The sequence below is a fragment of the Gavia stellata genome, chromosome Z (assembly GCF_030936135.1).
Source record: "Gavia stellata isolate bGavSte3 chromosome Z, bGavSte3.hap2, whole genome shotgun sequence".
NCBI classification, from domain to species: domain Eukaryota; kingdom Metazoa; phylum Chordata; class Aves; order Gaviiformes; family Gaviidae; genus Gavia; species Gavia stellata.
Window position 1 is genome coordinate 20333575 of NC_082637.1, and position 12745 is coordinate 20346319.

At 38.6% G+C, this 12745-nt stretch overlaps 1 protein-coding gene across 2 annotated transcripts in view; it reads left to right on the plus strand.

Annotated features, from left to right (window-relative positions):
* MTREX (Mtr4 exosome RNA helicase) overlaps nt 1-12745 on the plus strand; it is a 55792-nt gene that overhangs the window by 20488 nt on the left and 22559 nt on the right. For both annotated transcript variants that reach the window (XM_059833235.1, XM_059833236.1), the window contains exon 16: nt 11505-11655. In XM_059833235.1, the coding sequence (XP_059689218.1) occupies nt 11505-11655 (151 nt within the window). The remainder of the gene's footprint in view (nt 1-11504; nt 11656-12745) is intronic.

Below are 12745 nucleotides of genomic sequence, written 5' to 3' on the forward strand. Positions count from 1 at the left end.
GTAGCAAGTGGAAAGCTTCTCCTTGACACTAGATGGCCTTTGAAACCAGAGCAACATCTTTCTAGTTGGAATTTGGACATGTTACAAGCGTGTATTTCTACAGAGACAATTGAGTTATTGAGCAGTGGTAATCTGTTATGTCTCTAAATGACAAAAATCTTAAGCTGGATACGTTACAGAAATGAGTGATTATATAAAGAAAGAAAATGTGCTAATGTAAGTGCGTTTTTAAACCGTGAGTTTGAGTTTATCAGTTCTTTGCGTCTACTTATTCTTTCACAGGAAAAGTTAGATGGACTGAAAAATAGAAAAAAAACATTCATCTAGCCAGAAAAAATACACATTATTACGCTTTCCTTGTCATTTGCGTACGGAACATAAAGTGCTCCGATGCCAAGCTGTAGGAGATATGCCACTAGCTACCTCAGGCTCCTTGGCAGGGTCTCCATTTATAGAGTTGGTAGTACTGTGCTTCTTTGGTCTGTATGCTGCTATTAGAAATCTGTCTGGTCTTTTTGTATTTTATTTTGACTCTTAGCTTGTTTTATTGTACTAGGCAAAAATGAACAGGATAGCAATTCAGATAGTTTAATACTTTTCTCTTTAACTTCCTGCCTGTTTGCACAGCTCTCTCATATGACCACCGTGCAGTTGTTGGCAAGTTTCTTAATTTTGAAAGGGCAAATCATCGTTCCCTTATAATTGAGGCTGCATCATTAGATATTTTGTGTTCCTTTCAGACTCTCAAGTACAAAGAAAATTCTATTTATTTACATATTTACATAAACATACATTTACAGCAATATTTACATAAAAATAAATAAATTTATGCTGATCAGGAATAAATATAAGATTGGAAATGGCGATGACGTGATGAGAAGCTTGAATTGCTAGAAGAGGAAGTTTCTGGAACAGGAGCTATCTGATAAAGTTGCTGGAAGTTAGTACTTTTGCATAAGCATAGCTACCTGTCTGCAAAAGGAATCAATAATAAGCCTTGGGCACCAGTGTGATTTTGTGTGGATTTCTAACATAGAAAGTATAACAAGCAACTAAAACTCTTGCCCAGGTCATGTGAAATGCCATAGTTATGTAATTCTATAAAAGACTCTGATAAATCAGAATTCAGGAAAAACCATGGTTAACGTGTAGGAAAGAAATACTGGTTTATGCCGAAGTAGTTCACTTAATCTTTGAATGTGAGGTTCCTTGTTCCTTCCTTTGGCTTGGCTGGTATTGACTGATAGGCCATGGGTGTGCTCCTGAAATGGTCTTTCTGTGTTTTAAAATAAATACAGGTGCGTATGCTCTTGAATTAGGTTGAAAAATATTAAAACTTTAAAAATTACCTCATGTAAAAGTATAGATTCTGTTGTTTGAATGGTTGGGTTTTTGGGTGCTTTTTTGTTGTTGTTAGGTACATTTACAACAGTACAAAACTGTTCTTAGTCTTTGTTACTCTTTAAAATATCCATATATGTTGATTTGAAATTATTAATGTGTTTTTGTTCAAATGATCTCCTTTGACTAATATATAGACAACCCTTCCAGTGAATGGGAATTTTTTTTCAGGTGGTAAGATTTATTCTGTTAACATTGAGTTTTCATTTTGCTCTTACAAACTACTGAATCTTTACTGTATGATCAGGCAAGGAGCATGAGAGTAGAGCATCAACAGAGGTCCTTTTTGGAAATGAAGTGCTTAGTGTTGCCTGAAGTAAAGAAGCAGAGGTTGTTAGCTATGTGTGGCTGCCACAGAAGGCAAGAACAGGGAGCTGCTGACAATCTCTATCAGGAAGCTCAGGGTACAATCAGATGCAGGCTAGAGCATAGCAGTTGTTCAGCGCAGAGTTTGGCAAAATTGCAGCACATGCTTCTTTGGCAAGAGAATATCCTGATACAATGTCTGTGAATAATGTTTTCTTGAACAAAATGTGGTGGCCTGTACTGAAATTTGTATGGAATGATACGGCTTACTACTTCACTTTTATGATAAAGACTCCGCAGAATCTTTAGTACTGCTGGTTGTCCACCCCTTTTAAAACTGTGCTGTGTGCAGATTTTCCATTTACATTTCCCCAAATGCTTTAAAGGTGTTTCTAGAGAAGCAAACTGGTATTTCAGTTCATTTTCCATAACTTGTGGGTTGTAAGTAACAGCTTTCCATTTAATCTTGTTGTTCAGGACTGTGCACAAGACAGCAGATGAGGCCTTCTGGTGAGACTGTCTTCCATCAGCATTCAGTCTCTCTGCAAACATCAGCTTAACATGCCAGCTTAAATATACTATTGTACTTTGGTTTGACTTGCAGCTTACTCATAAGGAAAAAAAAATAAATGCCTCAGGATTTGAGAAATTTACCAAAGCCTAGTCTGGGAGAGAAATAGACTTCAGCTGGAGGTTGGCACTAACACTTTTTGGAAAAGCCATTGCAAAATCTAAAGAAATAGATTGCAACTAGTGGTTTGAGGACAGTATAATGTTCTTTCTAATCTAAAGTTGTGACATAGATGAGAATCTCAATGAAACAAACATTTTGGATCATTTATAAAAATTTAAAAATAATGTTAATGTGAATTTTTTATTTTTATTGTAAACTGCCAAACTTTTCTTGTTCTTATGAAGCTTGCACTGCAGAAATTTTCTAGGTTTCAATTCAGGAAGGTACTTAACTTCTAACCTTAGTTTAAAATCTGCTTAAAGTCAACAAGATTTTAGCGTGAAATCATGGAGAGAATTCAGCTGTGTTAAGGGAAACAGATAGTCAAATGCCATTGCGAACAGGGTTACAGTTTTGTAGATAATTATGCAAGCCAGCAGGTAGAAGAGAACAGCAAATAGTTTTTCCTGATGTTTGCAACCAAAATGTGGGAAGATGGGGTGCATCAGATGGCATGTAAAATGGTTAGTCACTCTTGAACTTCACTTCAGGCTTTTCCAGAGCCAGTAGGACTAAGGTGACTGATATTATGTATTAATTGTGGTTGCTGCTTGTCAATACCACAAGTGACTTGAAGTTTTATTAGGTCAGTCTGTGGAAAGCAGTTTCCCCCCAGCTGACAGATTTTTGAGAAATTTTCTTTTACTTCAGTGAACTCACCACTGCAAACCTAAATGCGTTTTCACTGATTAAACTAGATTTTTTTTCTTTGCCTTCTTTTTCTTAAAACGAAAAAGGTAAGTATGAGGTGAACAGAAGACAAAGTTCGTTTTTTAATTTATTTTTATGTTAACTTTTTGTAAATTTGTAAATTGTCACTTCACTGACCTGATATCTGTAGTAGCAAATCTGACACCAATGACTGTGGAGGATCTCAGCTAGCTTCTGAGTGCAGATACAGATACCATTTGTTTTTTTCCATTTCAGCTTTCTTTGAGCTCATCCAGCTTAGAAGGAGAAAAATTACTCTCTCAAATGTATTATACAAATACAGTTATAGTTTAACCACGCCAGCTCAGATCCAAAGTATCATTGCACAGTATGGTGCTGAACACATGTTAAAGTACCTTTACCCCAGCCATACATTTCTATGCTGTGCAGAGCAATTCATGTAACAATCCTATGATCCTGGTTTGGGGAGGGCCAATTTTTAAAATTCTAAGTTCATTTAAAGTATGATATTTGCATTGTATAAAACAGTTGTGGTTTTAAATATTTGCTTGAGAGTTTAAATATTGCTCTGTTAAATTCGTATGCCTTGGTACAAGTGTGTAAGGGTGTCGTGGTTTAAGCCCAGCCGGACTAATCACCACACAGCCGCTCACTCACTCCCCTTCCTCAGCTGGACAGGAGAGAGAAAATATGAGGAAAAGGCTCGTAGGTCGAGATAAGGACATAGGGAGATCACTCACCAATTACCATCATGGGCAAAATAGACTTGACCTGGAGAAATTAGTTTAATTTATTACCCATCAAAATTAGAGTGGGATAATGAGATGTAAAACCAAATCTTAAAAAACACCACCTTCCCCCCACCCCTCCCTTCTTCCTGGGCTCAACTTCACTCCCGATTTTTCTACCTCTTCCCCCCGAGCGGCGCAGGGGGACGGGGAATGGGGGTTGCGGTCAGTTCATCACACGTTGTTTCTGCCGCTCCTTCCTCCTCACACTCTTCCCCTGCTCCAGCGTGGGGTCCCTCCCATGGGAGACAGTTCTCCACGAACTGCTCCAGCATGGGTCCTTTCCACAGGGTGCAGTCCTTCAGGAACAGACTGCTCCATTGTGGGTCCCCTGCGGGATCGCAAGTCCTGCCAGCAAACCTGTTCCAACGTGGGCTCCTCTCTCCACGGGTCTACAGGTCCTGCCAGGAGCCTGCTCCAGCACGGGCTTCCCACAGGATCACAGCCTCCTTCGGGCATCCACCTGCTCCAGCATGGGGTCCTCCATGCGCTGCAGGTGGATATCTGCTCCACCGTGGACCTCCATGGGCTGCCGGAGCACAGCCTGCCTCACCATGGTCTTCACCACGGGCTGCAGGGGAATCTCTGCTCCGGCGCCTGGAGCCTCTCCTCCCCCTCCTTCTTCACTGACCTTGGTGTCTGCAGAGTTGTTTCTCTCACATATTCTCACTCCTTTCTTCTCCGGCTGCCGCTTCCCGGTTTTTCCCCCCCTTCTTAAATATGTTATCAGAGAGGTGCTACCACTGTTGCTGATTAGCTCGGCCTTAGCCAGTGGCAGGTCCGTCTTGGAGCCGTCTGGCATTGGCTCTATCAGACATAGGGGAAGTTTCTAGCAGCTTCTCACAGAAGCCACCCCTGTAGCCCCCCCCCCCGCTACCAAAACGCTGCCACGCAAACCCAGTACAAAGGGTTTTTGCATATTTTTCTGTGTTCAGTTCAGAGAGAAGACAAAAAGCTTAGGGGAAGAACAGAACTTGGAGTTACCAGTGTGAAGTAAAACTGAGGATAGTTATGATGGTAGGAGCTGCTGCATTAGTGAGGGTAAAGTGAGGTAAGTTCAGTCATTCAGAACTGACTTCAGACAGTGGTAGTTGCATGTGAGAGAAATCAAGATACATTTTTTTCCTTTTAAGTCTCTTATTACAACTGGAGCATTTGTGGAACCCAAGCTTGAGGTATTTTCATCAGCAAAGCCTGCTAAAGCAGTCTTTTGCCATCCACAGTGGCTTCTGTTTGTGTTGGTGCAACTGTTTTTTGGGGGCAAAGCAGTGAGCCAGATTGGTAACAAATTTGTGCTTAAAATAGCTGCTTACCATTGTCTGTTAAAAATAACCCTGCAGAAGGGGTTTTTATCAGTTTTGCAGTCATGCTAATGTAGCTCAGGATAATCCTGTCATCAGTATTACTACGCAGTCTTTTTTGATATTTCTGAGAGAGATCAGATTATAAATGTGGTAACTATGTCATTGATATGTGGAAAAAATATGTGCTGTTAATTAATATTTCAGTAAAGGTATTTCCGTGTCTTAGAGATGTATCAAGCAGTGACTTGCATTTTTATTTAACGAGGTTTTTCATAGGAATTTGTAATGGCGACTGTCACAGACAGCTAAATGTACTTATTTCCCCCTTACAAGGAAAAAAGTGAGAGACCTTTTAAATATCATCAATGTGTTCTGTTCTTTGCTCTTTTTGTAAAGTGGTTCTTTGTTTCCTTTTCAGAAACTCATTCATTCAGCTTATTTCTGAAAACACTGATAAGCAAATGAAACTATCAGTGAACCAAATGGCGTAAAATATGTCCTGTAGTGTGTCTGATTTGTGTCATTATGAAAGGTACCTTATTGTTGCTTTGCAAGTTGTCTCTTTCATCTTCGTTAGCTTGTAATGTCCCCGTGGGTTAGTTTCAGACAGTGTTTGCCATCTTATGTTCCCTGTGAAAGCTTTGTACACGTTTTCCGTGAGAGGCTGGAGAGCAAGAAAGTTATGTGCAAAATTTATTCCTCTCTCTGCCTGGGAACAGTTTTGAAAATGTAAATATTTTTCTCCCACTATAAGAGAGAACAGAGAGAGTAACCCTTACCAAATGTACGTCTTGCTCAACACTACGTGCCTTAATGCAGCAATGACAGCTTTCATATCTCTGGTTAGACATGGCTTCCAAGTCTTAAAATTAATTAAAAAAAAAAAGTGAAAAACCCCTGTGAATATCAATTCCAGACACAAATCTTCCTCCTCCCCAATCTCTATATCTTTCTAGTTTATGTGGGCAAGAAATGGTAGAACTAGTAAATGCTGAATGCCCTGTTGGGTGATTTGATTGTACTAAGAAGAGACTCTGTTCTGAAATTGTTGGCAGTTAAATAGGGCACAGTGTATAGCAGCTATAATATAGTCAAGATAGTTCTTGACTAAGTTATTTCTATAGTGAATTGTTTATGGTTGTGTTCTTCTTTTGCAACCCAAATCTTGGAAAACTTGAAAGGGTGCTACTGGTAAGTTGGCTTAAAATTTCTCAATAAGTGGTTGCAAGCGCACAACGTAGGTCATTAATTTCTGAGAACTTTAGTTGATATATCTAGGCTGTTCTCAAGTATCCAGACATTTCTCACTCAGAGGGATAAAAAAGCTTGCAAAATAATTCTGTTTTTTTAAAAATATTCAGAAATCTGTTGCCACCTTCTGTTGAAGATTTGGGGTGGGGGGGACTGCCCTTTTTGAAGGGGTGAGGAGGAGGATTACTTGCAGAAAGGAGGCTGGTGAACTGGGATGGTAGTTCTCCAGCAACAATAAAGTCATGGGCACAGCATGTGTTTGAGTGACTTCCTGATGCCTGTTCAAGGCAGTCTTTCTCATCAACTTTGTTGCAGTTCTGATCAGTTAGGCTTTTGCCCGATCTTCTGCATGAGTGGTTGGTGGTTCTTCCTTTCTCTAATATGGATCTTTTTCACTGGAGACAAGGGAGAGGCTTCCTCAGAGACTGAGAGAATGTGAGGCAGATGATTGCGTACCCTAGCTTGTCAAAGAGAAGGTTGATGAATTGTGATGGAAGGATCTATGGTAGAGGGTGAGCTACATGTCATGCACATGCTTCACAACATTTTTAAGAAAGTAAGGAAGAGAAATAATCAATCTGGGAGCTGGTGGCACAGGGTTTGAGCAGAGGAAGGGATTGCAAGAGGAGCAAACCATCATGGAGAAAATGCAAGTTAAACTGTTTTGCCTCTTATATCTTAGTAGCAAGCAAAATCCAGGATAGTTGAACATTTTATACTGTGTAGGCTCTTCAAGAGCAAATTAGGAAAGGAAGGCCCCACCTTTTCCATTTTCCTGTCAGTAATATATGTCATCTTCCCTCCACCATATGCATCTGACAGGTGTCCTTAGGTAACCACTAATTATCTCTTCAATAATTGTGCCAATCTTTATAATTTGCAGAAGAGGCTGATTGTCTACTCACTTTTTGTGTATACTTAGTATAGAAGAACAACTGTATTTTGCTGTAAGGTTTCCTAATGCGGCTGCAAAATCCATATGAGCTACTAGGTAAATAAAGCAGGGGTATCCAGGTGATTGGTGCCTGTTAGCTGCGAGCCTGTTGATAGCCTAGGGCAGTCAGAAGAGACTAATGCACGCTGCAGAATTCACTGGCTGTGCTGAAGGTGTAATACAGTAAAGCTACTGTAGTTATATTTAATTTGGAGAAGTAACAGTTCCAGTTTTCAGAAGAAATAAGCTTCTCAGAACTTTTGATTTCAAATGTAGTATTGCCTAGAGAAAAACACTGAGAAAATAGGAATTGCTGAAACTTGGAGAAAGATGTGTTTATGAGGTGAAGGAACAGGAACAATTCACAGTTTTTGCCAAAACAGGATTCTTATTTTAACTGCTTTGTCTTAATAGAATGATCTTATTTTCAAATTGTAAAATGATGGTCATGTGTTTAAAATAAAAATTGCCACATCAGCAGCTGGCTCACATGCTGCCTTTCAAATAAGTCTGCTTTATATAATCTTTGAAATAGCTGGGGTTTTTAGTTTGTTTTTAAATTGCTGCTTCTTCACAGTTGAACTGTGCTGATTTTAAAAAAGCCTTTAAAGTGAATCTGAGGGAATTGTTTGGTCTTACTTGGCATATTCTGTGCATATATTATAGTTGTATAAAGTTAATTGTTGTCTTTTCTCACTTTATGATAGCATTTAAGTGAGAGTGTGACATGATTTTATTCTTTCAAATAGTTGATAATCTTGCAAGCACACAGCTAAGTTATGCCTTAAAGCTATGTAACATTATCAGGAATGGAAGGAGGGGTTCATAGTGTGATCGGAGTGGTCACAGCAACATTTTGCCAGATAGCTGCTGGTCTGTAGATACGCCGGTGGCTGTAGCCAGCTGGTGGGTGTATTCCAGCTGCTTTAGTTGATGCCTAGCTACAGCAGTGGACGTTGCTGTAGGAAAGAATCTGACCCCGTTAGCTGACACTGGCATAATTACTGTGCCATTCTTTAGTAAATGCCATTCTTTAAATGGCATTCTCTGTTACAGAGAAGCAAGCTTTTTAGGGAGTGGTAATTTCTCTTTCCTAGAATAACTAATGTATTTAGAAAAATAGACGAGAGCTTGGGTACATAATCCTTCTATCAGGTCTAGGGAAAAAGCTGTGTTGTACGTTGGTTAGCATCAGCAACAGAAGTTCTCTCATCTTTGGTGTATCAGACCAGAGACATCTGTAGAAACTTGAGCTTTCCTCTGCATACTGCGGCTCAGCTGTTGATGTTGTACTTATTGACACATTTCCATTGGTAGAAACCCCTTTGTGGTAATTTCAGAACTGACAGTGTTATTTTAAATACACATTTAATGATCTAATTTAAGAGATGTGGTGCATCAGTTGAGGTGAAAACCTACGTGTATTTATGATCTATTCACATATGTAAGCTAGAATGACTGAATGAGTCTCTGGCGATGGAAAGCAAAACATTAGGCTATATGATCTATCTTAAACTTACTTTACATATATTCATGTTGTTACTTTTTTAGTATAAACATATACTGAAGGCTTCTCTGTAACAGCTGGGTTTTTTTCTGAGATGAAATAATCATGCAGGGAGTAGGATTCTGGCATTCATAAGGTAATCTCATAAGGTTCTATATCTCACATAAAGCAAATGGGATTACAGTATTCTTAAATCTCCTACATGTGAAGGAGTTGGATTCAAACTGTCTCTTACTAAATCTGACATCAGTGCATCAATGCCTGTAGTATCAGGATTCCTGACTGTACATTTAGAATAGAAAGAAAAATGTGTATGTTGTGGTAATGTCATTTAAAATCCATTAGACTTAGCTTCATCTAGGAGAGCACTGAATTTCAGCATTTGTATATATAAACTAATCATCAGTTGTTTTTTTTAATAGCCTATGCTTTTTTATTATGTATGATGAGGGAATATCTCTGCTAGACACCTTACTGTATAGCAAAAGGCAAAGAAATGAGTTGCAAGAGGATACAGTATAATTGGTTTTAGGTAAAGCAAATCTTGAGCTTAAAAGAAAGTGCAGAGCAGCGTGTTTCCCAGTGTCAGTCCTCGCTGAGTCTCTAAAATGTCTCATACAGTATGTTGAACTTTCAGCAGTCATATAGTTGCATGAAAAATATGTCTTTAAACAGCCTCATTTTCTTGTTATCTGTTTTAGTTGTTATTAATTTAAAATGTTTAATCATAACTGAATTTACTCATAGGCCTTGTTGAAATGAAAACACTGTTTGGTAAATCTCTTTTATTTCACTTCTGGGTCACTCTTTAATGAGCAGTAAATACTAAACCGTTGCAAACTGTTGCACTTCATCTTCTTACACTACACTTTCCGGTTAGATTTCACTTGCCATTTTATTCCTCATCATGCAACTCTGTGGATTACTGATGTCTTCAGTGATCTAGTAGTATTTTTAGCAGACCTTGCTATTTTTCTACCTATGCCTTTTCTAGATTTCTTCTAAGTCCAGACCTCTTTGAGTCTCCACTGGGAAATTTTGTTTTGAAAACATACCAAATTACACTGTTTTCCTGTTTAGTAAGTCACGAGAATTTGGGTTTTTTAAATCCCTTAAAGACTTAACTACATTAGTTTGGTGGGAGTAGGGAGTGTGTTGTCATAAGCTTTTCAAGAATCAAGAAGGTATGGTAATCCATGTGCTTGTTAAAACCTTCAAAGGGCTCTGAAAGATTTGTGAGATTTAACTTGATTTTATAAAAAAGTCTATTTATGCTGCTGGTCTGCTATATTCTATCCAGCTGTCTGTTGCTTCTGGTTTCCACTTCTTTTGTTGCACAGAAATTGTAATTTTCTCCTTCATAACTCCTGGATTTCCCTTGGATCTGTTCTGAAGAACTGTCAGGCACCTGTTCCTTTGATACCAGTGCTACTTTAGATGAAAGGTTATGCACCACATTTGGGCAGTTTCGTACTTCAGAAGTTTTGGGTCTCTGTCATCTGGTTGCAGTGACTTCTTACTTGGTTTATCAGGATGGCCTTCTGTGCTAACGCTCAAGTTAGAGACCATTTCTCAAATTTGCCCTTTGCTCGAAGAGGCTGTAGTGTTGAGGTCTTCTAGATCATCCTTGGACACTGTCTAACTGTTCCATGTTTTCTTTGAATAGCTGGTTGTTTTAATGTATATCAATTAAATGTTTGCTCCTCTTACAATAACGAGGTCTTCCTCTTAGGTAAGAAGGTAATAACAGCCACGGTGAATCAGGCCAAAGGTGCTTCTACCTAGTCCAGTACCCTTTTTTGGCCGAGGATGCTAGTAGATGTTCTTAGAAAATAAGAATGGGGAAAGAAGGTAGTGATGCGATATTTCCACACAATACTTCCCCAGCATCCTTTCTTCTTAGGTTATTCAAAATACCTGTAAATATCACCTTGTAAAAAAATCAAACTTCACAGAGTCCCAGAATAGTTGAGGTTGTAAGGGACCTCTGGAGGTCATCTTGTCCAAGCCCCCTGCTCAAGCAGGTTCATCTAGAGCAGGCTGCCTAGGATCATGTCCAGATGGCTTTTGTGTATCTCCACAAGTGGAGAGTCCACAACCTCTCTCAGGCAACCCGCAAAGTAAATTAATTTTATAGTGAGACATTACTTAAGTTAAAGAAGTTGCAGACTGCCTATTTTTGAAAAGACTTCCCAAGACACCAATGTGATCAGTAAGTCTGAAGAGAAAAAGGTGTACAAATAAGTTTTTCCAGAATGTTAAAATAATGCATTGCTTTAGATAGTTAAATAACTATGATTTTAAAGTTAAAATAATGGAATCCAACTACATCTAAGTTTTTCATATGAACTTTTCATTTAATTCAGATCTAATTTAAAATATTGTAGTATAACTATAGATACGATGAGACATTTGAATACTGTCACATGTTCAGCATAATAAAATTGCTTAGATTAGATGAGACACGTAATCTAAATTCAAGACAAGTTGTACTACCCATCAAAGCAGCTCCTCGTATAAAACACTGCATCATGATTTATTTGGTATGTTCTTATATGCTGCAATTAGTATTTTTTTTAACTGGACAGTGTTCTTGGATCTTTTTCAGGGTTCAGCTGATCCTTTAAACAGTGCATTCCACCTGACGTACAACATGGTATTGAACTTGCTTCGAGTAGAGGAAATTAACCCTGAATACATGTTAGAAAAATCCTTCTATCAGTTCCAACATTACAGAACTATTCCAGAAATAGTAGAAAGTAAGTATTACTGAATGTGGTACTCACGAGGGTCCGTATAAAAGATGCTGCACTGTGAGATAGGGTAGTTACGCTTAATTACGCTTATAAGAGTTTATGCCTGTGCAGTTCTTGTCTTCCCTGCCAACAGTTGCCACTGCACCATTTGCTGTTATGTTATAGTTTCAGGAAGAGTAATTTCCTCTTGTTCTTAAGACCTATCTTGATATGCATTCTATGAAGAGAGCTTTCCTCTCTGAGTCAAACAAGAATGGCTGTCACATTGCTAAACTGTAGGACGGGAAGAAGGAAAAAGAATTTAAAAATTCTTGCGGCTTGTTAGAGATGCAGAGAAGAAAAGTCTTACTCCTTTTTTGATATGCAGAACTTAGCTAAAAGAAACATAATTTTAATATCTCATTACAGTCTCTAAAAAGAACTCAGGCACACTGCATTCAGAGTAGTATAGGAAAAAATGTTTAATTAAAACACAAAGCAAAATTCAGAAAGGACTGAGACATTATTTGCACTCCACTGAGTAACTGAATTTTGAGCCATGATCTTTAAATAGTGTGTTTAAATAGTGTGTTTTCATGAGCCAAAGTCAGTTTCCAAAGATCTCAGCCAGTGCTTGAGAGGGAGGCGTCTTTCTAAACTTAACCCAGAGGAATCTTAAGAACACAAGAGGTAACTACTTCATTTGCTACTGATGAAAGAGCAGTTCATCTGTTAATTTGTTAACTGAATATTAAGAGAGACAGTGTGTGTGTGCGCATGTAGCTTTGATAGACATGCAGAGGAGGGGTTTTGATTCCCGTTTCAGAGTTTGTTAGTTTGCAGGTGCAGTGTTTAACACTGTAGTAGTCGAATATAGTATGTATTTCCTGAGAACCTCCCTGTTCCAACTGGCAAGCCCAGATCTTCATTCTGGCATTCCAGCATTGCTATTTAAATAGAGAAATGGAGCTGGAGAACATTTTTCATATTTCTTGGACATTTTTTGTTTAGGCACCATACTGGGCGTTAGAATTTTGTAATCGCTTCAGCTGCAATTAAAAACACAAAGGAGAGAAATGGTTGTTTAGGTCAGAGAGGAAATTATGCCATGAGT